Here is a 27,149-nt window from a genome sequence, read left to right as displayed (position 1 = left end):
CCTATTAGAACATGTTTGATGCTAAATATCTTAGCTTTAGCTCTTTGAGTTCTTTAAAAGAAGATTTTTTAAGTTGTTACTATATGCATATAGGGAAAATCAATGACCCCCTGGGGCGGGGCCAATTTTGACCCCAGGGCTTTTATTTGAACAAACTTTGTAGACACCCTTAAGAAGATGTTTCATGCTAAACATCTAAGCTCTAGCTCATTGGGCTTTTTAAAAGAAGATTTTTTTAAGTTTTTACTATACACATATAGTTAAAAACAATGACACCCCTGGGGCAGGGCCAGTTTTGACCCCAGGGCTTTTATTTGAACAAACTTTGTAGACACTTACTAGAAGATGTTTCATGCTTAATATCTAAACTCTAGCTATTTGGGTTTTTTCAAAGAAGATTTTTTAAGTTTTTGCTATACACATATAAGGAAAATCAATGACCCCCGGGGCGGGGCCAATTTTGACCCCAGGGCTTTTATTTGAACAAACTTGGTAGACACCTATTAGAACATGTTTGATGCTAAAAATCTTAGCTCTAGCTCTTTGAGTTCTTTAAAAGAAGATTTTTTAAGATTTTACTATAGGCATATAGGAAAATTAATGACCCCCTGGGGCGGGGGCCAATTTTGACCCCAGGGCTTTTATTTGAACAAACTTGGTAGACACTCATTAGAACATGTTTCATGCTAAATATTTTAGCTCTAGCTCTTTGGGATCTTTAAAAGAAGATTTTTTAAGTTTTTACTATATGCATATAGGGAAAATCAATGACCCCCTGGGGCGGGGCCAATTTTGACCCCAGGGCTTTTACTTGAACAAACTTGGTAGACACTCACTAGAAGATGTTTCATGCCAAATATCTAAGCTCTAGCTCTTAGGGTTTTTTAAAAGAAGATTTTTAAAGTTTTTTCTTTCGGTTGCCATGGCAACCAGAGTTCTGCATGGAATTAAATTCTTTGAACAATTTTTAAAGGTGACCACCAAAGGACCATTCCTGTGAAGTTTGGATGAAATTGGCCTTGTGGTTTATGAGGAGATGTCATTTAAAGTAAAAGTTAACGGACGACGGACGGACGGACGCCGGACGAAAAGCGATCACAAAAGCTCACCCTGTCACTTTGTGACAGGTGAGCTAAAAAGACTTTAGGATCGTCTGGAATTAAAGAGATTCATTCGGGAAACTTCTTTTTGACCGCATGTAAAAAAAAGTTATGCCCAAAATAATCGATTTTTAAAAAGGACTATCGATTGTCGCCGATTTTGGGGTGGTCCGATAAGTTATCGATTTTCAGAGACAATCCGGACAACACAAATTGTTAATAATAAAATTTATCTAATTTTCAAAATCCTAGTCACATGGTGACTACTACTGTAGAAAATTGTAGTGTGTAACTGTAATAACATAATATTATAAACTTATATATCTACTGTAGTTAAATTAGTGATCTACAATACTTCTCATTAATATTGTGACCTGTTGACTAGTACTAATATTGACTGCCATAACGTTGTATCATACAAAAAATGACTGTCACAAAGTTGTATTAGGTATTTCAGTGTTGCATCTAGAATTTCAAAATTATGGGAATCGCCCCCACTCAACTGGAAAATGTGGGGGTTTTCAAAAATATGTGGGGAACATATTTACCTTACAATATAACATACAGAAAAGAATTCATTTATTTTATGTTCAGGCATTTTTGACAGTTATCGTTCGCTCAAAAACGGAAGTAGAAAAAATAAAATATTGACGATTACTACAAAACACACGCGAGATGACCCAGTCGGCTGCGTCACGCGATTTAGTACGTATTTTAGTCATAACAACGTGTGAAAACAAACATAGGTTCCAAGATACGATGAACATAAACTGAATTAAGTTGAAAAGATTGTCAGATGGGCGACTTAGCGCGCATTGACTGCATAAATAATGCGCAAATTGAGCAATCGCGCCACTATGCAAAACTGGTATTTGTATTGTTTGTTTTGAATTCAAAGAGTAAATATTACTTTTATCTTGGAGACCAGACTTCCAGATATACATTGGTCCGACGGACATGTCCGATAAATTTTGATTAGGTCCGATGTTTTTTTAATCCGGATCGGTCTGACTGTCCGGCTTTTAACCAAGTGGCATGTATACAAAATAGCGTCGCTAAAGGTGCTAAAGGTTATGGGAATAAACAAAAATCTACGCCAAAGGATTGCGCAGAACAGCAGTAAAAGGATAAAAAGAATAGACCTGAGACAAAATTTAATGAAAAATGGTAGCAGGACCGTGAATCATTGGTGTACGACAGGGAGGAGATGAAAATGGGCTGTACAGACTGTGCCGATTTTTACGCAAAAAAATTTAAAACGAAAAGTTTCTTAGAAATTCAAACACAAGTTTTCCTTTCATTTTGATTAATTTTATTCAGTCTGACAGATTTCGTTTCAATCCAACAGATTTTCATGGTTTGTCAGACCGAATGTTTGACACTTTTTTTAAACTTTCGGGAAGTCTGGGAGACGAGAGTTTATTTATTCTCAAAATGTGGTCACAACTGTATAAAAAAAAACATACAAGGATTTGTACCTTAAAAGAAAAAAGGGCTATAAAAAGATGCAAAACCCGATTATATATATACTATCGGCAGACAATGTGGTGGTCCTATTATCGATAGTGATTTTTGAGTCTGATACCCAACAGTGCTTGGCACCCTATTAGTCTGACATACCTGTAGGTCTGTGTGACTGTGAATCGTCAAATGGATATGATGCTACAACACTGCCCCCATGCAAATTTGCAGACAAGATGAAATTTGTACCCTCAATCCAATTGATAAGTGCTTGTGTTTCAGGCTGTATGTCATGTCCAGAGAATCTATCAAACTGATCTGGAAAATTTCTATTTAAATCTTTATTATTTGCATTGGCTCTACCCAAAAGTCCATCACATTCTCCTTCTTTGGCACTTTCAAATCCGTCAGGATTCATTGTAGGCATAATAAAGATATCAACAGTGTTGACAAGTTTGGTAACCCTGTCATTTTTGCCATAATTTTCTAAAAGGTACTGAATAAGATATATCAAAATTTGACGGCTCACAACTTCATTTCCATGCATGTTCCCAACATATTTAAATTTGGGTTCACCGAGCTCTTCAGTACCAATGTTGTCACTAATTTCTATAGCCCATAAGTCTCTGTTTTGAACACTTTTCCCGACAGAACGAAGTTTGGCAAGATTGGGGTAAGTTGCCGTCATATTGTGCAAAAACGTTGTTAAATCCGCATAATTATAGTAAAATGTCGTATCAATGGCCCTTGTTAAACGCTCGTGTGGAATGGCAATAGCTATTCCAAACAAAACGGTTGTAACACTAATTATTTTCATTTTCAATGTAAACATACGTGGACTACTGTTTACTTGCAGACATTTTTAGAACTTCCGGGTTTACTGTAGACGAGTTTACAATCTTCGTATTTTGAAATCGGCAAAAATTTACAATGTAGCAAACCGGTCTAGTACCGGTAACATACGTGTTTAAAAATTACACTTGACGGAATTTTTAATGTTGGTTTATGGTTATATTTTAATTCGCATGATTAATACGTGAATATTCCTAAAAATATAGCACAAATAATTTTACACATATAATATTATCAGGGAAGGTAGATTACCAGCTGTTATTCATAATCGAAATTTGGCGAAAAGAGCAGAGAAAATGCGAAATTGTAACATATCACATTTGCTAATACAATAAATAAAAACTCATAGATTTTCAGCAAACTTGATGAGAAATTTTTAATAAGATATGTGATATGTGGGGTATCCCAGATTTAGATTGTTTTGTTTCTAGGTTAAATGCACAACTAAAGATGTATTGCTCTTGGAAACCTGCCGTTATATTTTTGTGCATATTTAAGATAGGTAATTTTCAGCTGCTTTTATTATTCAGAAAGGAATTATATATATAATATATAGATAACAAACACATTCAAATTCAAAGATCATTTATTGACAAGTTTTGTGTACACTTTATTTAAAACATATGTTTATTGTCAAAGAAAATATTCTTTTTTATTTTTGGCATACATTGGCATGTGTCATTGTAGGTTTAATTAAGTAGTCAGTGGACCCCGTTTGGAAATAAGTCTTCGGGCTTTCATTGGCAATCCAAGAGCACTATATATAAAATAGTATAATAATAAATGTGTCATGTCTTTTCTCTCACTCTTTATTTGTATTTGTTCATGTATATGCAATGTGGAAGAACAATTTGTAAATCTATATGTAGATATATACACCGTAGGGAACGTGTTACAGTATCGCGTTTTTCGGTTACAGTATAGAATTTTCAAGATGGAGGATTATTTGTTGGGAGGGCAGGTATGTGATTTTTATTCCGGTCCATACTACAAGTAGTTTAGTTTCTAAAAGATGTTTTTGTGCTTTACTTGGAAGGAATAGAATCCGGTATTTAGTCATATATTGCTTTAGACCCTGCACCGCAGATTTATCGCTATATTGTCTCATAAATATGCAGATTTGACAGTTTGAAAATTTGAATCGAGAGACCAACGCATTTTTCTCCCATTCCGACATTATTTAAGCATGCCTAGATAAAATAAATCTAACAAAACGTTAGTCCTTTATGTTTAGAAACGTTTATAAAAGTAAATGAACAGTTGAACCTATTTTCCTGTTGGTAAAATGCGTATGAAAAAATAAACAATGTTTACAGTATAGAGCGAGGTTAATTTTGAAGGGTTACAGCATAGACCTAGCGACTTGTATCCGATTTTGTTACAGTTTATACCCAAATTTCTGTTACAGTTTAGATATTTGCCAAATTTCAAACAAAGTTCGTGTATCCATTCTTTTTATGAAATAACTCATACATTTCTATTTAATACATTCTTGAAAGGCTGTATTACTTTTTTCAGCAGAAAAGTTATAGTTTGCTATTTTTCTTACTTTAAGTTTCAGATTGAGACTTTTTACAGAATAAGTAATGTCCTAAGTAAGGACTGTTTTCACGACAATAACAGTAACTTTTATCGAATTGTATTGAGAGAAGAAAGATTATTGCTTGATATCATTACACATTATAATAATGCCTGTTAGTAATAAAATAGAGAAAAATAATCCTTAACAGAAGTCCAACACGGAAAACATGAAAATGTTGCAGGCTCCATTTGATTAAACCTGTTCATGGACGGTAGTGGTAACTGCAAGCTACCGTCCACGCCCCTAGCACCGGCTTCAGCAGAATTCACATTAAACATGAACTGGTACACTTCAGATTTTTTAATATCTGTGGATGTGTTCATATGGCGGTTATCATGGAACCTTCAATGTGACACGTTATTGCCATTCTGTGAAAAGCGGCATATTACCCCAGGTTAAAAAGTGTGTGTGCCCTAAACGAGAATACAATGAGTGAAACTAAACAAAATGAAATTTGAGAGGGGATCGGAGATCATGAAGCTTGCATACCATAGATAAGCTGTCAAAAGACACAATTAACAGGCAGGCAATACCCTAAGAATGATTTCTACCAAAATGTATTTTGTAAGTATTTAAAAGGGTTTATGAATATTTTCAATTTTGTTGTGTTGGAATTTCTTCAGGGATTCTGTTTAACTCTATTTTGTTACGTTTTGGCTTTCTTGGATTTAAGTCAACGACACTGAAGTATGTGAAACAATTCTGCTTTAGTTGTAACGAAAGACCCAATACCCTTTGTGTAAAATTAAAAGACGTTACACGACGGGCACCTGAATAGAACACGAACCTTCGTAAATTAGCGTTGATAGATGTCCTCAATACAAAGGAATCCAAAGTCATGATTGATTTCACTAAGCAAGTAAAGAAAAGATTGATTTGAAGTCGAACGGCTATCGCCGAACTCTGCAGTATTAGTACTTCCATACAGTTCACTAGAGAAGATAATGTAATTGTCGACCTTATAATTTTATACTCTAACTTTCAATGTATATTTTCTTTTTCAGAAAATTTAAAACTGCTATACAGGATGTATAAAGAAAAACGACTTTTAATTTAATAATGACAAAATAATCGTAACTTCAACAAAGACGCATTCGAAATGACGCCATGATCAAGATTTGATTCGAATGCTTTTGGTTCGAGATGAGTAGGGTCTATAAACATTGCCTTTTTTCAAAATCTATGTTTTGGGTTTCGTGTCCCCGATTGCAACCGAAACCATTTGAACAACTTAATTGGTAGAAAGTCATGTAAATGTCATCACATTTAGTCAAGTATTTACTGAGCGGATGAGATTGCACACACATATGTACGACAGACGGACGAATAGCCATCAGGTCAATAAGCTCACAGAGATTTAAAAAGTCTATGTAACATTCAACATTTTACCTAGTATATATAGAAAATATCGAAGTCTAAACTGTAAACCGAAATCTTTGGTATACGAACTGTAACAAAATCGGATACAAAATCGCTAGGTCTATGCTGTAACCCTGCACAAATTACCTCGCTCTATACTGTAACATTGTTTATTTTTTCAAACGCATTTAACGAACAGAAAATAGCTTCAACTGGTCATTTACTTTAATAAACGTTATCCTAACATAAAGGACTAACGTTTTGTAGATTTACTTTTTTAGGCCATGCATAAATAATGTCGAAATTGCAGAAAAATGCGTTGGTCTCTCGATTCAAATTTTCAAACTGTCAAATCTGCTTATTTATGTAGACAATATAGCGATGAAAATCTGCGGTGCAGGCTAAAGCAATATATGACTAGATACCGGATTCTATTCCTTCCAAGTAAAGCACAAAAACATCTTTTAGAAACTAAACTACTTGTAGTTTGGACCGGAATAAAAAATCACCTACCTGCCCTCCCAACAAATAATCCTCCCATCTTGAAATTCTATACTGTAACCGAAAAACGCGATACTGTAACACGTTCCCTACGGTGATATATGAGATTGGTACATAGCTCTATTATAAATTAAGGCGGGTGAACATATATACATGTACATTATTCACAAGTTTCCAAGGAAACATCACATTTATTGATATACTATTGGCAGCAAGATCTATAAATAATTTTTCCGAATTGTTAAATTAATTATTTTAAATTCAAAGTAGATAAATGTAAATTTAACTCAAAATGTGAATATTAAAAAACGGTAGCGTTCCCGAAACAAATCATACAATATTAAGCAACCTTTATATTTTATTTTACACCTCATGTTTTAACAATTTTAATATGTTTAACTCCTTGACAACATTTTCCAGGAACAACTGATATTATATAAGAAAGAAGACATTACAAGTTATGCGGATATTTTTTCTTCCGTAACAGTTCTTATCCGTGTATAAAGTTATACGTGTATGTATTTCAAGAATACGACATGGCCCTCAAGTTGAATTAAAATAATAATGTGCAATCAATCAATCCTCATGCACTTCCGACGGTTTTTTTTTAAACAAAAGTTGGGTTATGTCAAATTATAGCCAGCGTTTCACATTTGCAAAATATCTTGAAGAATCTAAAGCTATATGATGCATGCCCGCAGGAAGAATTTTCAGATTGGGAATGGGGGCTCAATTCCTATTGGAGAAAGGGGTTATGTGTGCACCCCACGCAAAAAATGAATCTACATATCAAATGGTGGCTTCTAGTACATTTCCAGATGCAAGTTTTCAAGTACAAATTTCTACATTTTTCCAGAAATTTTCATGCTTTTGTTCATGCGAAAGTGTCAAGTACTATACATTCCTAGATATTAATAAGAATGATAACTGTACAATGTGCATTTAAAGCACTTTGCTCTTAGGATAATAGTTTACATTTATACTCGTATATGCTTTCATGGTTATTGATATATACACTGTATATGAATGAACCATAATAAGGCACTGTATTACTGACCATGAAAACCCTAATATGCAGATATCTGAGATAATATGCATATATATATATTGAAGTTGTTAGCCTTTATGAAGGCTGTCTTGTAGACAGTAGTCAATTTGACACTTTTAAATACAAAACACCAATTAGGACAGAGCAAAATCAAAACAAGCTTAAATGTAGGTCTACATTAATATAGAGCCTTAGGATTCGCTTGGAAGCACGCGCGACTCGGTGCATCTTACGGACATATTTTCATTTATAGTTGCAGTCGCCGAGTGAGGATTTTACCAGAAATTTGTTGGTTGCACGTTCCCAAAATTCCCCAGGTGTTGGTCCGGAGTTGCAAGTATCTGTATATTTATATATAAGTAAATATGAAAACGTCGACGATTTCCTTGGAAGTCTTATGTTGCACGTGCTTTTCGTGCATTAAGTGGAAATAGATCGTTACTTACTTATGTAAAAACGCATAAACATCTTGGACTTACATTGAGTGAAGATGGAAAATGGCACGAACACATTAATAATATTATGACATCAGCTTCTAAAGTTCTAAGCTCAATGCAATCATTGAAATTTAAACTCAAACGAAATACATTAAATCAAATTTATTTATCATATATGCGACCAATCCTCGAATATGCCTCCACTGTTTGGGATGGCTGTAATGAAAATGATAAACATTCTCTTGAAAAGATGCAATATGAAGCAGCGCGTGTTGTCACAGGCCTAACTAGATCGGTATCTATAGACCGTTTACTTAGAGAATTGGCTGGGTATCTTTGTCGGATAGAAGAATTATGCAAAAATTAATAATAGTTTACAAAGCACATCAAAACAATGTTCCAAGCTACTTACTCAATCTTTTCCCAAATAGTGTCGCTAATTCTACTCCATACTTCCTCCGAAATGATAACAACTATGTGACAATCGCACGGAGAACACAAATATTCGCAAAATCTTTCATTCCTTCATCCATAGAGTTATGGAACAATTTGGATGATCATATTAGACATGCGGCTTCTCTTAATATTTTTAAATCTCGTCTCAAAGAAATTTAAAACCACATACTTTTCCTAAATATTTTGTATACGGAGATCGAAGTTTATCTGTTTACCATGCACGTATTAGAAACGAATGTAGTAATCTTAATGCGGATCTTTTGTAAAAATCATCTACGAGATAACTCACTTTGTAGCTACTGCACATGTACATCCAGTATTGAAGATGCCGAACATTACTTTTTTAAATGTCCCAAATATAACGAAATAAGAGTGCAGTTATTCCGCTCAACTCGCAGTTTCCATCCTTTGAGCGTAAAGACCCTTTTGTTTGGAAAAGAATCTCTTTCTGATGAGAATAACTTATTTATTTTTGATAAGGTACAATTATTTATTAAATTATCGTGTAGATTTGAATCTTAATTTTTTTATATTATCTGTACTACTTGCCACGTTCAATTGATATCCCTACTTACTGAACTCTATCCCCTTTTTTTTCTTTTCTTTTTATATAATGTTTTTCTTCTTCTTTCTCCTTGTGCATTTTTCCCTTATTGCTCTACTATCATACAATTTGGTTTGTAACTGTCTTATTATTATTAGATAATTCAATATATCAGGGAAGAACCGTTTGCTGATGTTGTAAGAACTCGTGGTTCAACCCTTTTGCTACTTTTGTATTTATACTATGATAATATAATGTTATAAATGTGTAAAAAGAGCAATAAAATATGTTTAAATCAAATTTAAATCAAATAGATCGTTAAATCTGCTTTAACAATGAAAAATTAATCAATTTATCAGTGAACACGGGTGCATTACCAAAATACAACTAACTTTAAAATGTTCAAATGGGATTTTCATAATAATTACGACTTAATCAAATAACTTAAATATCAGTGGGTATAATTAAATTTTTAGTACTGCATGTTTTGGGTTGCTTGTACAGTAGCAAGGCTTTAGTTATTACAGCCTTGGTGTAAGCAAATATAAGGAAACGACCATAATTAAAGCTGTGATCCTACGTTTTATCCCAGAAGACGTAACAGTTTTGCAACATAATTATTACGCATTATATAACTCGTGCAGGCCTACATTTTATATCAAATATAAAAATAAGAATTCGTCTAAAGCCAATTGTTATTTTCACTGCAGTCGACTAAACGTCACTTCCTGGTTTAGCTTCACCGGTATCAACAAATTTGACACGATGATCTTATTATCTATGATTGGAAATATTTACAGTACTATGCAGCGATCTTCGCTCAAATTGAACACTCTATTGTCACTTTTATTCTCGCTATCACTGTTTACCAATTGCATGGGTATTGGTGAAGTGATATGGGCCGTAAATTGTGGAGGGGAGGCTCACACAGATATTCATGGAATCAGGTACCAGGAAGACAATTTGCAAGTTGGAATATCGTCTGATTATGGAAAGTCATTAATGATTCAACGAGTAGTACCTCAAGATCAAATTTTATATCAGACAGAACGTTACAATATGAACACGTTTGGATATACACTTCCATTGACAAAGGATGGAAATTATGTTCTAGTTCTCAAATTTTCAGAAGTTTGGTTCACATCTCCAGGTCAAAAGGTATACTTTACTATCTAGAATTTGTACAGTGATAGGTTACCTGTTTGAATGAATTTATAATTACTGACACTACTGTAGTAGTCGCCTGTCATTTGTAACCCTGGTTTTATGGAATGTAACAAGGTCTTTCTGTTATGACGCAGCAAAGCCCTGTTATAATATTGAAAATTGTGGTGCCAATTCCTATACAGTGTGAGTTGGGCCTTATCCTAGTTTGGTATGGCATTGACAACACAATGTAAAGACACAAAAAAGGTAGAGACATTGCCTTGGAAGCTATCCTTTGCGCACATCTTAGCCATGGTTACAAATTACTAGTTCATTAAGTAAAAAGTTAATAAGAATGCATTGAGTAATGCTGGGACATAATATAACATGACAGCCGTAAACATTCAAAGTTACAGTTATGTTGAAATATTTCTATGAAATGTTTAATTTTTAACTAATAAAGGAAAATCTTAGTGTAAAGTTGTTTTGCACAATTTGACAAATATGTCAATATAAAAAATGTTTCTTTTACAATTTAAAGGAAAATTCATTACTGCGCCAAAACTTTACAATTTCAATTGAAATTTTGCAAGTTAACTTATTTGAAACCTTGGTCCCTACATAATTTAGGAAAAAACCCTGGTTATGAAATTGAGCAAACATCCAATCCATAATCATACAGACTAGTAGAGTAAATTTGACTGCATGATGAAATTGCTGGCCCGCTTTAGCTGCCTCTGTAATCGTGGCTTAGGCAGACACTTTTTACTACTAAAATCCAAAGGGTTAGTGTGCTTAACACTAGTGTTCACAAAGGGTAAATGACACGTACACTAGTTTTCAAAGGGTAAATGACATGTACACTAGTATTCAAAGGGTAAATAACATGTACACTAGTATTCAAAGGGTAAATGACATATACACTAGTATTCACAAGGGTAAATAACATGTACACTAGTATTCAAAGGGTAAATGGCATGCACACTAGTATTCACAAAGGGTAAATGACATGTACACTAGTATTCATTTCAAAGGGTAAATAAAATGGGGTAAATGATATGTACACTAGTATTTAAATGGGAAATGATGTGTAGACTAGTATTAAAAGGGTAAATGACATTTATACACTAATTTTTAGAGGATTAACAATATGAACACTAGAGTAGTATTCAAAGTGTACACTTGTATTTAAAGAGTTAATGACATGTACACTTGTATCTTAAGTGTTTATGACAAGTACATGATTGTAATTGTTATATATAGATATATGCATAATTATGCATAATGAATAAATTTACTAAGCTCACAGTACAGAACTGTTCTCCATTCTCTAATAAAGTAGAAAGTAAGTAATATAGAAGGTAGATCTGCAGAAACATATTTTGTGGGGGGTAGTACCGCGGTCAAATCCTGATGAAGATGCATATTATTTTTTTCACCCCTTATCTTACAGATTGCCTTATGTCCACATTTCTCTAAATACATGACTTGTAACACCATGATATTACTCCATAGATAAGTACATGTAGATATACTATATTTCATGAATCAGAATGTGGTAATTGATTTCACTGTGTTGTCCTTTTTTATGTAGATGTCTGTCTGTCTCAAGAAAATATTTCATATTTATTGCAGCGTATTTGGCTATATAAGATAGCATGGTGTAATTTGTATTGGAAATTGATTATATGTTGTTTTTTGGTTGCAATCAACTAGACCTTGGATAGTACACTGAAAAAAATACTTGTAGTCAAAAGATAATTCCTGTTTGACAATAATGTACTACATGTACAGTACTGTCAGTACCTATCTGACTATGTACTGTATCTACATTTATCTAATTTAGATGTTTTAGAGCTTTGCTAGCCAATACTCATTTTACTGTAGAGCTTTGCAAGCCAAAACTGTAAAGCTTGATAAGCCAAAACTTTAGAGCTTGGCAAGCCAATACTATAGAACTTGGCTAGCCGGTCTGCCCTCTGTAATTGGCTAGCCAATACTGTAAAGCTTGGCTAACAAAATGTAAACTGGCTAGAAAAACTTGGCTTGCCATTTACTGTAAAGCTTGGCTAGCGCAATTACTTGTAGAAACTTGGCCAGCCAAATCCTATAGAACTTGGCATAGCCATACTGTAAGAGCTTGGCTAGCCAATACTTTGGTAGAACTTGGCTTGCCCGGGTACTGTAAAAGCTTGGCTAGCCAATACTGTAGAACTTGGCAAGCCAATACTATAGAACTTGGCTAGCCAATACTGTAAAGCTTGGCTAGCCAATACTGTAAAGCTTGGCCAGCCAATACTGTAGAGCTTGGCTAGCCAATACTGTAGAACTTGGCTAGCCAATACTGTAAAGCTTGGCTAGCCAATACTGTAGAACTTGGCTAGCCAATACTGTAGAGCTTTGCTAGCCAATACTGTAGAGCTTGGCTAGCCATTACTGTAAAGCTTGGCTAGCCAATACTGTAGAACTTAGCTAGCCAATACTGTAAAGCTTGGCTAGCCAATACTGTAGAGCTTTGCTAGCCAATACTGTAGAGCTTTGCTAGCCAATATTGTAGAGCTTGGCAAGCCAATACTGTAAAGCTTGAAGCATGACAAGCCAATACTGTAGAGCTTGGCAATCCAATACTGTAGAACTTGGGTAGCCAATACTGTAAAGCTTGGCTAGCCAATACTGTAGAGCTTGGCTAGCCAATACTGTAGAGCTTTGCTAGCCAGTACAAGGGCTTTGCTAGCCAATATTGTTAAGCTTGGCAAGCCAAAACTGTAAAGCTTGGCAAGCCAATACTGTAAAGCTTGGCTAGCCAATACTGTAGAACTTAGCTAGCCAATACTGTAAAGCTTGGCTAACCAATACTATAGAACTTGGCTAGCCAATACTGTAAAGCTTGGCTACCCAATACTGTAGAGCTTGGCTGAGCCAATACTGTAGAGCTTTGCTAGCCAATATTGTAGAGCTTGGCAAGCCAAAACTGTAAAGCTTGAAGCATGACAAGACAATACTATAAGCTTTTGCAAGGCAAATACTGGTAAGAACTTGGGTTAGCCAATACTTGTAAAAAGCTTTGGCTAGCCATACTGTAGAGCTTGGCTAGCCCAATACTGTAGAGCTTTGCTAGCCAATATTGTAGAGCTTGGCAAGCTAAAAAAACTGTAAAGTTTGAAGCATGACAAGCCAATACTATAGAGCTTTGCAAGCCAATACTGTAGAACTTGGGTAGCCAATACTGTAAAGCTTGGCTAGCCAATACTGTAGAGCTTGGCTAGCCAATACTGTAGAGCTTTGCTTGCCAATACTGTAGAGCTTTGCTAGCCAATATTGTTGAGCTTGGCAAGCCAAACTGTAAAGCTTGAAGCATGACAAGCCAATACTATAGAGCTTGGCAAGCCAATACTGTAGAACTTGGGTAGCCAATACTGTAAAGCTTGGCTAGCCAATACTGTAGAGCTTTGCTAGCCAATACTGTAGAGCTTGGCTAGCCAATATTGTAGAGCTTGGCAAGCCAATACTGTAGAGCTTGGGTAGCCAATACTGTAGAGCTTTGCTAGCCAATATTGTACAGCTTGGCAAGCCAAAACTGTAAAGCTTGGCAAGCCAATACTGTAAAGCTTGGCTAGCCAATACTGTAAAGCTTGGCAAGCCAATACTGTAAAGCTTGGCTAGCTAATACTGTAGAGCTTAGCTAGCCAATACTGTAAAGCTTGGCAAGCCAATACTGTAGAACTTGGCTAGCCAATACTGTAAAGCTTGGCTAGCCAATACTGTAGAGCTTTGCTAGCCAATACTGTAGAGCTTTGCTAGCCAATATTGTAAAGCTTGGCAAGCCAAAACTGTAAAGCTTGGCAAGCCAATACTGTAAAGAGCTCAGTAAGCCAATAATGTAGATATTGACTAGCCAACATTGTAGAGTTTGATGTCATACTGGATAAACAAGTCATTATCACTGGTTAGAAATGATTTTATATGGTTAAAGTTGTGGTTTCCGTGGTTCACAGATGCACACTGCTTTATCATAAGTCTGTGGTTTCCTTTGAATCACAACTGCTTCTATTAAGTGTGTATAATATGTTTTAAAGATCATGTCTGTACATAGAATTTGGTTTACAGATTTGCCATGCATGGTATCCTGGTCCATAATTCTTGTAAACTTGTACTCAATGGTTGAATTAAAAGCAGTGATTTTCTTGCTTATATAACAGACTCCAATAACAGGCCTCATCTCAATGGAAATTTTCTTTAAAATCATGCAGTTTTCCCAAAAATCTTAACCTTAAAAATGCTTTTTACTTCCAAAATCGGCAATTTTAGCAATAATTTTCACCAAAATTAAGAGGCTAAGGCCTCTTCCTATTAAGTGTGAAAAGTCACTGGAATATTCATTCAGAACAGTAACTGTTACAGTTTACATTTTTACATGATAAAATTAAAAAATTCATTTGGACTTTCATTGATTTTTCTGATATTTTTCTTTTCAAATTTACTTGTATACTTATTTATCTAATCATATTGCACTCATTTACAGGTATTTGATGTAATGCTGAATGGACATCATACTATTAGCCATGACTTAGATATTTATGCAAAAGTTGGACGAGGGGTGGCCCATGATGAAATAGTGCCTTTTCAAATTCATGGTGGACAGTTGAAAGTTAATGGTGAGACATCGGATATCGTAGATGGAAAACTCATCGTAGAATTTGTTAAGGTTGGTTAGACCTGCAAACCATTCTTTGCAGATATTATTCATTGGCAAAAAAAAACAACAGCCAAATACACTGACAAGAAATCTTTTTAGTGGTTTTGACCTGTATTGAGTTCACTAGAATAAATTCTCCCCCTCCACCCCCTGTTTCTTCCTAAATCCTCAACTGAAAAACCCATTTGAAATTTTTTTTAACCCTTTTTTTCTTATTTTCCCAAACTTTAAAGGTGCCCAGGGCCCCCCCTTTTTTCCCCCGAAACGAAAATTAAATGTCCCTTGTGGGGAAAAAATTTGGGGGAAATTTATTTTCAAAAAAAAATGGAAAAAAAAGTAAAAAAGGTAGCATTTTGAATTCCCTAATTAAAAAAAAACTAAATAAAAAAAAATTGGGTAAAATGTTTTTTCCCCAAAAAAAAAAAACCCAAGAGGAAAAAGAAGATTTTTTTTTTTAAATGAATGGGACCCCCCAGAAAGCAAAAAAAGTAAAAAAAAAAAGCATATTTGGGGCCCTTTAAACCAGTTTACATTTGTATTTTTCCAATTTTGGTCATCTCCCCAACGGGTTTTTTTATTTTCTATCAAGAAAAAAATGCGTTTAAAAAAAAAAGGCCCCTGAAATTTCCTGTTTGGTTTGTTGATTTTTCAATTTTCCCTATACTAATCAAAAAAAATTTCTATTTTTTTTCTAGATAATCTGTTTTTGGGATTTTTTTGTTGTTCTCCAAGTTTTGGGAAATTTAGAAAAAGGGGGTTTTTCTTTAGATTGTTTTTTTCATTGATACTGGTAAAAGCTTTTTTAATTAAATTAATCTACCCCTTTGTTGAAACCCAAAATGTGACATTTTTTTTTTTCCGGGTGCTAAAACTAAAGGGGGGTCCCCCTTTATCGGGGTTAAGAAAAAGATTTAATTTTAGCCTGGAAAATTTTTGGGGGACCCAAATTTGGGGTAAATAAAAAGGGGGGTTTGGGTTAAAAGGGCCCCCTTTGTTTAATTTTTTAGGAAAAAGTTTTGAAATTTTTTATTTGGCTAAAAAAAGCTTTTTAATGTGAACTTTTCATCTGTTGTTTTCTGGCAATTAAGTTACAGTTTTTAATGATTATTATTTTGTATGGGAAATCAAAATACTTCTATGTTTACAGGCTTGCATCTTTTATGACAATTATTCACATTTTATGCCACTTCTTCAGGGTAAAAAGCATCTAATCATTCTGTAAAGACCATTCTGGTGATTTTTTTGGCTTATTTATAGCGTTATTGTCAAGTATTGGGTCATATTCCCAATTGAAAATAGTAGTATTATTTTCCAAATCCACAGGAAAAAAGTTCCAATTGAAAATTCCCAAATTGAAAGTTACAAAATAAAATATTGAAATAAAATTCTAAAGTCTTTAGAAAATAAGGGCTTCTTCACGTGTAATAGTGCTTAAATGTTTTGACTAATGCCATCCTAGACAGTAATTCTTTGCATCCATTTATCACTGTAAAAATTTCAGGCATGCATTTTTCCGAATTTTTAACAAATCACGGCTGAAATTCCCAATTCCATGGGTACAGTATGGGTCATGTTCTCAAAATCTTGAAAAAAATCCCTGCCATTATTTAAACATTGTAAAATTCATGTTTGCTCTTTCTAAAGAAGTAAAAAAAAAATTTTTCTGAGACAAGAATGATGTGCCTTTAAGACAGTGAAAGAGTTAAGTTGATATTGTACCATAACGTTTGGTGGTTTTACCATTATTAGTTTACCTATCCAAATATAATAGCGTAATAAAACAACACAATTTGATTAAAGGATGTAAACTGTATTTGCCTGTCTGTAATTGATAGTTTATGCGTTCGTATCACAATAACTTTGTAAATTTACGATGAAGTGGGTAGCACTTGCATGGAATGATGACTAAATTTGCTAAAAATAGCAGTTGTATATTTTGATAGAGCCTACTTTGTTCTGTTTACTAATATACATTGTATTTTATGTTGGTATAATTTAATAAAAGGACCAAGTATAGACATTTTTGTTGTTAAGACACTCTATATATGACCACAAGAATATACATCAGTATGACATTTATTTCGTATGAAGCTTCCAGTAAACATGTTACAACATTCTGGATGCTGTCATGGCAATAAAATATATTCCCAATTTTCTTCCATTTACCCATTACTACTGTAAACAAGAAGCTTACAAGAGACGTTAATATCTTTCATGCCATGTAATATTAATATTGAGGGGCATCTTATATCTTGCTCCCAATAATGTCAGAAAATTGTCCAAATAATGTCAGAAAATTGTCCAAATAATGTCAGAAAATTGTCATATAATTTTAACACAGAGGGGCAACTTGGGTCTTCCTCCAAGTAAACACATAAAAGTGCCATATTAACATTAAAAAGCTCTTGAGGTCTTGCTTCAAGGAAAGACAGAAAATTTCCATATAATATTAACAAGGAGGGGCACTTGAAGTTTTACTTCCAGTAAACACAGAAAATTGCAATATGATATTAACATTTAGAGTTGCCGAGGGGTCTTGCTCCCAGTTAACATGTAAGGTAAACATTGCTATGTTATACTGACATTATGTGTCAAAATATAAGATACATGTATTATAGGGACAAATAAGAAATCAAGAAATCATTTGTTAATAATCCATTTTATAGAAATACACTTTAACTTTATGACTGAGACATTTAGGGCATTCACTTCAAAGCGCTAGTCCCTCACTGTTGTGGGTTTGAATCTCCCCCAGTGGTTTGGAATTCTTTCATAGGAGCAAGCTTATAATACAGGTACCAGGCTAGCTTGTGGAATGTTGTTTGTTTTACTGAGGTGTCCACTAGTACCTGAAATATTGCACAAAGGGGCACCTAAGGTCTTCCTCTACCAGTAAAGCTGGAAAGTCACGATATGACCTTTACAGTGAATGGTGTGAAGTAAATCTGAAAAAGAAAATCAATTCATTTGAAGTGCATACTACTTTCAATAAAGCATGAATAAACCTATAATAGGCCACACTCATGTATATTTGATTGTATTTAATTGTTCAACAGTTTAATTACAGAGGATCAATTCATCCTTTTAGATGAATTATGTGTGTTAAATTTTATTGCCCCTTGTACATTTTATTATTGCCAATTAGTATTTTATGACATGTTAATGCCACGTTTATGACATTTCAGGCTGACTATGACAACCCTAAAATTAATGCGATGTACGTCATGCGTGGAACAGTAGACGGTATGTGTTTGATTTTAGTCACCTTTTTCTCTTTTGTATATCAAGGCTAGTGTTCTACTCAGGTGCCCGTTCATGCCTGAAGTAATGCCTGAGGTCTTCCTCCACCAGTAAAGCTGGAATGTCGCCATATGACCTATACTGTGAGGGTGTGATGTAAAACCCAACTAAACAAACAAACATGGCTAGTGTTCATGTCTTTAAAGATTTGCTTTATATCCTTTATTGTTGGACGACTAACTGCAAAATTTATAGACATTATCTAAAAACCTCTTACATTTACATTGGACAGTTTCAAATTTGGAGCCAGATAAGTCAATTGTATAAATATAGTAGTCATACTTTTTAGCTCGACTATTCAATAAGAATAAGTAGAGCTATTGTAGTCACCTGAGCGCCTGCGATGGCGTCAGCGTAACCACTTATGTTAAAGTTTTTGTAATAGTTCAAATATTTTCAAAGTCCATTGACATATGGCTTTGAAACTTTGCACACTTGTTCACCATCATTACCCCAACCTGTATACAGGAGGAGGTAACTGTATCAAGCATTCTGACAGAATTATGCCCCTTTTTCGACTTAGAATTTACGTTAAAGTTTTTGTAATAGTTCAAATATTTTCAAAGTCCATTGACATATGGCTTTGAAACTTTGCACACTTGTTCCCTATCATTACCCCAACTTGTAAACAGGAGGAGGTAACTGTATCAAGCATTTTGACAGAATTATGCCCCTTTTTCGACTTAAAAATTTACGTTAAAGTTTTTGTAATACCTCAAATATTTTCAAAGTCCATTGACATATGGCTTTGAAACTTTGCACAGTTGTTCACCATCATTACCCCAACCTTTAAACAGGAGGAGGTAACTGTATCAAACATTTTGACAGAAGTATGGCCCTTTTTCAACTTAGAATTTATGTTAATGTTTTTGTAATACCTCAAATATTTTCAAAGTCCATTGACATATGTAAACAGGAGGAGGTAACTGTATCAAGCATTTTTTATGCTCCCCGAAAAATTTCGGGGGAGCATATAGTCGGCGCCTTGTCCGTCTGTCCGAGCAAACATTTGATATTTATGAGCTTCATTCCGTAGTTAAATAAAGAACAAAAGCTCTTAAAATTCAAATTAAGAGCTATTTTTTTGATTTTATGAGCTGATTTTGCTTATGGACTTTGGTCTAGGTGTAGTTTATGAGCTGATTTACCTCTTAAATATCAAACAAGAAACATGGCAATGCCATGAAACCAGGTTTTCAATTATCACCATTGTAGATAAATATGTTGTATTTGAAATACAAATACAAGCAACAAACAATGTAACTATGTGCAATGTAAAAACATGAATAATGTAGGAGGAATTGCCACTGAACAGAAGTGTTCACTATAATATTATGTATAAGGAAAAAAACAAAGGGCCATAATTAGGTCAAAAACTATCCAATCACAAAACCCCGACAATATGTGCCAGGGTGACTTGATGACAAAGCTTCTGTGAAAGTTTGAACAAAATCCGTTGAGAAATGTAGGACGAGTTCAGCACAGAAGAATTTGTTCACTATAATTATATTGATAATTCTGTATAATGAAAAACAAGTTACAAAGTAGACATGAAATAATATATCATATCTTTTTTTAAATTACCTCCAAAGATGATATGACCTTTGACTGCCAAATCAAGTTAAAATCATGTAAACAGGATTTTCAATGTTAAGTCACTGTGACCTTGACCTTGGAGCCAGCCATGCGGAACATGCCGTTCTGCACGTCATCTTGATGTGGTAAACATTTGTCTGAAGTTTCATCAAAATTCTTCAAAGGGTTGAAGAGTTACAGAGCGGACAGGATTTTCAATGTTAATGTCACTGTGACCTTGACCTTGGAGCCAGCCATGCGGAACATGCGTTCTGCACGTCATCTTGATGTGGTAAACATTTGTCTAAAGTTTTCATCAAAATTCTTCAAAGGGTTGAAGAGTTACAGAGCGGACAGGATTTTCAATGTTAATGTCACTGTGACCTTGACCTTGGAGCCAGCCATGCGGAACATGCGTTCTGCACGTCATCTTGATGTGGTAAACATTTGTCTGAAGTTTCATCAAAATTCTTCAAAGGGTTGAAGAGTTACAGAGCGGACAGGATTTTCAATGTTAATGTCACTGTGACCTTGACCTTGGAGCCAGCCATGCGGAACATGCGTTCTGCATGTCATCTTGATGTGGTAAACATTTGTCTGAAGTTTCATCAAAATTCTTCAAAGGGTTGAAGAGTTACAGAGCGGACAGGATTTTCAATGTTAATGTCACTGTGACCTTGACCTTGGAGCCAGCCATGCGGAACATGCGTTCTGCACGTCATCTTGATGTGGTAAACATTTGTTCTGAAGTTTCATCAAAATTCTTCAAAGGGTTGAAGAGTTACAGAGCGGACAGGATTTTCAATGTTAATGTCACTGTGACCTTGACCTTGGAGCCAGCCATGCGGAACATGCGTTCTGCACGTCATCTTGATGTGGTAAACATTTGTCTGAAGTTTCATCAAAATTCTTCAAAGGGTTGAAGAGTTACAGAGCGGGACAGGATTTTCAATGTTAATGTCACTGTGACCTTGACCTTGGAGCCAGCCATGCGGAACATGCGTTCTGCACGTCATCTTGATGTGGTAAACATTTGTCTGAAGTTTCATCAAAATTTCTTCAAAGGGTTGAAGAGTTACAGAGCGGACACAATTTCGTTTGACGCCCGCCCATCCGCCCATCCGCCCAGCCGCCCATCCGCCCATCCGCCCATCCGCCCATCTGCCCGCCATACCCCAATCTAATAACCAGGATTTTCAAAATTGAAAACCTGGTTAAAAAGTTGGTACGTCCGTCCGTCTGTCCGTCCGTTGTCTTGTCCGGAGCATAACTTGAAAACCCTTGGAGATAATTTGTTGAAACTTCATACAGTGGTAGTGGGCATCGAGGGGGAGTGCAGTGTCAAAGAACCATAACTCTATTTTGCCCGGTTTTTGAATTATCTCCCCTTATAGAAAAATCTTGTCCGGGGCATAAACTCTAAAACTATAAGAGATATCAACATGAAACTTGTAGGTGAATAGATCTCAATGGGTAGATGTGCAGTGCATAAGAACAATAACTCTTTTTGTCCTAATTTTTGGAGTTATTGCCCTTTGTTAATTTAATACTTTGAACTTTGTCCGGAACATAACTTGAAAACCCTTGGAGATAATTTGTTGAAACTTCATACAGTGGTAGAGGGCATCGAGGGGGAGTGCAGTGTCAAAGAACCATAACTCTATTTTGCCCGGTTTTTGAATTATCTCCCCTTATAGAAAACTCTTGTCAGGGCATAACTCTAAAACTATAAGAGATATCAACATGAAAACATTGTAGGTAGATAGATCTCATTGAGTTAGAAGTGCAGTGCAAAAGAACCATAACTCTCTTAAGCCTCATTTTTGAATAATCTCCCCTTTTAGAAAAATTCTTGTCCACCCGACATAGCTGTAAAACTATAACAGAGATATCAACATGAAACTTTGTATGTAGATATATGCTCAATGGGTAGATGTGCAGTGCACAAGAATCATAACTCTACCTTGCCTAATTTCTGGAGTTATTGCCCTTTGTTTATTTTTACTTTTTGAATTGTCCAGGACATAACTCGGAAATCATAAGAGACATCATCAGGAAACTTTGTAGGTTGATAGATTACATTGATTAGAAGTGCAGTGCAAAGAACTGTAACTCTGCCTTGCCTAATTTTGGAATTATTGCACTTTGAACTTTCTCCAGGAACTCTTAAACTACAAGAGGTGTACTTTCCTGTGTCCAAAACCTATTCGGGGAGCATCACCCGGCTCAAACCGGGCTCTTGTTTTTTACTATCAAGCACTAAGAATAGTCGAGTGTTGCTGTCCTACCGACAGCTCTTGTTGTGTAGGTACTTGTTCATAGTTCGGTTTGAAATATGACCTTGACTCTTAAAATGACCTTGACCTGTATGGTTGAATCATAAAATGTTGGAGAATTTTTAATGGTTTTGTGTTATTTATTTACAGGTATTTGAAAAGGGCATGTTTGTTCAAATTGTGAATTTTTTTTCTCTCATTCTTTTAAAAAGCCAAAAGAGCTAGAGTAAAGGTATTTAGTACAGGTGAGCGATTTCAGGGCCATTTCATTTCTTAGGACTTTATTACTTTATACCGGTAGTAAAAACTTTTAAACTAAAAATCTTCTTTTAAAAAACTCAAAAACTTTCAGTGAAAGTATAATCAAATACAAACAAGGTCTTATAGAATTAGGGTCCAACAGAAAAAAGTTTTAATAGAAAGAAGGTCCAATCTAAACAGGGTCCAGTGGAAACAAGGTTCAATACAAACAAGATTTGATCAGTTGATCTGTTTGATTAGTACATGTAGTTTGTTGCTTGTTTTTGTAGATGTACCCAAGTTGCCACCATTGCAAGGTCTAGATGGTAGCACAGATGAAGAAGAGGAAGAAGAAGAAGAGGTGGTCAATGACTCCAAACAAAAACAGAATATCCGTCCCTCCGGACCCAAAGTGAAGGACCCTTACTCAACCGACGATACCAGTACAATGCTGTTGCCAGTTTTTGTAGCGGTTGGCGCATTTATTCCATTATTGTTCTGTTTATGCAAGTTGTAGTTTATAGCCACCATAGACATGTGTATGTTTTACAATTGTGTGCTAGGAAATTACAAAAGAATAAACTTTAAGTTTTATTTTTCAAATTTTCACCTTGTTTTTTGTCATTTTTAATTATACATGTACTTGTTTATGGATATGTTTCTGTATTTTAATCGTGCTTTTGATGTTTTTGTTTTTTTTTTTCTTCGTAATTCAATTTTTTTTTTGTTGATAATGAATAAATGTCAGAATTCCATAATGATAATGTATTTCTTTTCACGAATTAGATGACAAATTTGAAAAAGGTAAAAAAAGTTATTTTATTTACTTTTCGTACCGTATCAGTATGTTGTTAACCGTTAATCTGCTGCAACCAAAAGTGATAAGTCGTTGCCACCAGTATAGAGCCAGGCCAGCCTGCACTTATGTTAGTGCAATTTTTTGGTATTTTTTGATATAAAATTCTCGCAAACTTTAATCAAACCGTTTCAAATTCAAAACTAGGCCAAGACATCATGCATGGTCAGCAGGTTAAGGGTGAAAATCACCTTAAGCGTGTAAAAATTCAGCTGTTGTTTGAGTAGATTAAAAACCTTTATTCATGTTTTGAATAGGTTAAATATACACAAGTATGTAACAGTAACATGTATTATGGTCTTCATAGAAATACATGTACTTATAATTATTTAATCATGTATTTTGATGTAAGAAAATGTTGCTAGAAACAAAATGTTGGTATTTGTTCCTCAGGGTTTAGAAAAATAGAGTTGAGTCGAGTGTTACCCTGTTCCCTTACGTTTTATTCACCATTTCAAAATTATTTGGACCAGTTTTCTTTATATTCGTTGACAGAAATATTCCAAGTTTGAAAAAGATGTTTACATTTGTACATGTACATAAATTTGTTTTTGTTCAAACATTGCGGACATAAAAAAAATGTCATGAAAGCGATATATAACCATTTCCTAGTTGTATTATTGTTTATTTTTATTCTTATGTAAACAGATACAAGAAAATGTGTTTCACCATTTTTAAATGACGATTGATACTTCTACAAAACATATATATATATATAATGAATGACATCATTTCAGGTTCCTTATGTATGAGACAGTTATATTTAAATTTTAAGATAATGGCTGTTAATGCATAGATATAAGTACTGTATGTATAAATGGTTAAATTAGTGATGCGGAAATATTGGCGAATTTTGCAAATGCCGAAAATCACTAAAATTTCCTCTAGCATAAATATCAACCAACCTGTCATTAAATTCTAACCTTGCCTGATTCGCTTATATTTCATTTCCCAAAATGTCTGGTATTTTCAATTTGTAACTTTTTGTCACACAGAAATATCCACTTATTAAAGTAGTTTAGGGTAAAGAAACTCCTCCATGCAAGTGTGTTCAAGTAGAGGAGCCTTGTGGCCTGAAATATTTATTCTTTGGGAGTAATGTTTTTTCATAATCAATTTGTCCATCTATAGGTGGACTACCATCAGAACAGTCGGGATCTCTTTGCTTGGATGGTTTATGTAGCTGACTTGGAACACTAGTAAAAATCATTCATTGTAACAAACTGATGAGGGCATTATAGTATCATACTACAGTAACGAAAACAGCAATTTATTTTTTTTTTTTAAATTATGCCGTTATACGCCATCATTTTCTTGACATCACTACTAATTTTTAATTTTACAAGTACGGAAATGGCTTGTATCACATATTTTGTAGATTTCAAAGTACACATAGCTTATTAACAATTTCGGAATAAATTATTGATGTGGTTGATTGAAAATTTGTGTTTGTATGTACAGTGAAAAATGATGTAATATTGTTTACAATAAATCAATTGTTTAAATGAAATTCTGTATGAAATATGTATGAAACACACTATAAATGCCATTTCATCTGCATTTTATTTGCTAATTGACATTTAATGACGTAACCATGGCACCAGTAGTGTATAGTTTTGATAAAATATTTACAAGTCATTTACTGTTTTAAAATCTTTATTTGAAGTAATACCATGCTTAAATCAAACCCCTACATTCAAAAAGAGGTCAAAAAGCGCTGAACCTACCTGTATAAATCAAAATTTGAAAAAAATGGTATTTTCTTGCTAGTCATGAATGTTCATAGATAATAAAAACATATTGTTCATCTTTCCACTTTTATTCTCTCCCCCCCCCCTCCCCCAACCCCTACCACCACCCTCCCTCCCCCACACACTCCCAAAACAATATGATCTATTTAAGGTCTTTGTTTTTATCTTTTTAAACAATTACCCAAAATTTTGGGCCCAATACCCCACTTTAAAAAATTTGGGTCCCCCGGGTGAAGGGACCCTGTTAAATTTTTTTTTAAGAAAACGGGTCAAGGCCCAGCGAGACAAAAAATAGATTTTTCCTTATGGGATTCGCAATCCAATAAAGCTTTAGGAGCATCTGTTTTATTCAGTAAATATTTTTTTTGCATTTTTCTCAAAATAAAAAAATAAAATTGTTTAATTTTGTTTTTTTCTTTTTCCTTTAAAAAAAAAAACTTTTAAAACAATGGGGGCCAAATGTTCAATATTAAAAAATGCTAAAGATTTTTACTTTAAATTTAAAAACAAAATTATAACATTAGAACTTTATTTCCTGTGACAGTTTTTTTAAATATGGAAAATAAAAAAATTTGAATACATGTAATACATTATTTTTATATGCATGGTAATAATGATTTTAGACATGCAGTAAATACTGTAACTACAGTATATTGAATTTAAAAAGATGCTGTGTCAAATGAAAATGCATTTGAATTATGATTTCTGCATGAAAAACTTGACACAATGAAACATTTGAATGTTAAATAATTGAAATTTGAAGTGTCATTGTCAGATAAACACAAATTTGATACATAATCAATAATTTTCCATCAGCCAGTATGCATTCATGTATTTTAAAACGATTAATAAATTTTACTACTGACAAAATATCTAGATAAGCTCACGGCAAACCTAAACAGAAAAAGGTGTCTTGTCCAAGGCCCTTTTAAAAAATATGATTTTGTGGACAGATTTTTCAAAGGAGGTGACAGTTTTTTCATTGAAAGATGCAAGTTCCTTAATATAGAAATTTAGACAATAATTCAATACGCATATACCATGTTTATGTTTGTCATATGGTCAATTTACCTCCTAGACTGAATCGTTGGCGGCTTATATTGCAAAATGATTTATTTATTACTTCTGTGAACGTAATATGAATTGATAAATAATTGTGCAAACACCTTAATGAATGCTTGCTGCAAGACAAATTGCCATTACCATCAGTATTATATGGCCAGGACAAGGGTAGGTAAGGCCTAGCTGCACATATGTACTGCCTTACCAGACTCTATATTATTGCCAGATAAATTTTAGTATTCTTTATGCTGAAATCTCTTAGGCTATATGACTCCTATTTAGTTAGATAAGGATGATGTCATTGTATCACATTGACTGAACAAATGCCAATTAAGGGGGGAAAATATTTAAAAAATAACAGAGTATGTTTTAATAAAGGGAGATAATAAATGTAAAGGAGAGCAAAGGAATTTTTTTTGATAAAGGGAGGTAATAGATATCGAGGAGAAAAAGGGGAGCTAATTTACAAATTGTCATAATTCTATGTAATTGGGATCAATTAATAATAAAGAGAAATGTTGTTCATATGTGTTTAAAAGATATGTGAAGACCTTTACAAAAATAACATAATAGTAAACTTATTTCTTATATTTCAGTGTTGTAACACATAGATGATGTCATTTTATCAGCACTTTAACCAAAATATTGTCAAAACTAGCACTGCATCAATGTTTTAAAAACACACTTTTTAGTATGCTCTGCATAATTATTCTTTTATTGTTTTTTTGCCTCATTGTATTATACATAATTATCACATATAAGAATATACCGTTTGCCTAGATTGAGTTTCTTTTCAAGAAGACAACAAGTTTAGTTACAGAGTGAATACATGTTACTTTGTTATATAGCTGTAGAATAACTGTAGAATATATATTATGGGCAAAATGTGACCATTGAGGGTCGCTTA

At 34.1% G+C, this 27,149-nt stretch overlaps 2 protein-coding genes across 3 annotated transcripts in view; one reads left to right on the top strand and one right to left on the bottom strand.

The window, feature by feature from the left end:
• LOC132749630 (carboxypeptidase D-like) overlaps positions 1–3,455 on the bottom strand; it is a 38,124-nt gene extending 34,669 nt beyond the window's left edge. For both annotated transcript variants that reach the window (XM_060739472.1, XM_060739473.1), the window contains exon 1: positions 2,721–3,455. In XM_060739472.1, the coding sequence (XP_060595455.1) occupies positions 2,721–3,393 (673 nt within the window). In that variant the 5' untranslated portion in view covers positions 3,394–3,455. The remainder of the gene's footprint in view (positions 1–2,720) is intronic.
• Positions 3,456–10,042: 6,587 nt separating this feature from the next.
• LOC132749629 (malectin-A-like) lies at positions 10,043–25,172 on the top strand. The gene is made up of 4 exons (XM_060739471.1): positions 10,043–10,498; positions 15,009–15,191; positions 18,368–18,425; positions 22,864–25,172. The coding sequence occupies exons 1-4, from the start codon at positions 10,106–10,108 to the stop codon at positions 23,088–23,090; spliced, it is 861 nt and encodes a 286-aa protein (XP_060595454.1). The 5' UTR covers positions 10,043–10,105; the 3' UTR covers positions 23,091–25,172.
• The last annotated feature ends 1,977 nt before the right edge of the window (positions 25,173–27,149 follow it).

Source organism: Ruditapes philippinarum, unplaced genomic scaffold, assembly GCF_026571515.1.
Source record: "Ruditapes philippinarum isolate M1 unplaced genomic scaffold, ASM2657151v2 ctg1735_1_1_1_1, whole genome shotgun sequence".
NCBI lineage: Eukaryota > Metazoa > Mollusca > Bivalvia > Venerida > Veneridae > Ruditapes > Ruditapes philippinarum.
Note: the sequence above shows the minus strand (reverse complement) of the source record. Positions and strands in the feature narration are given on the sequence as shown.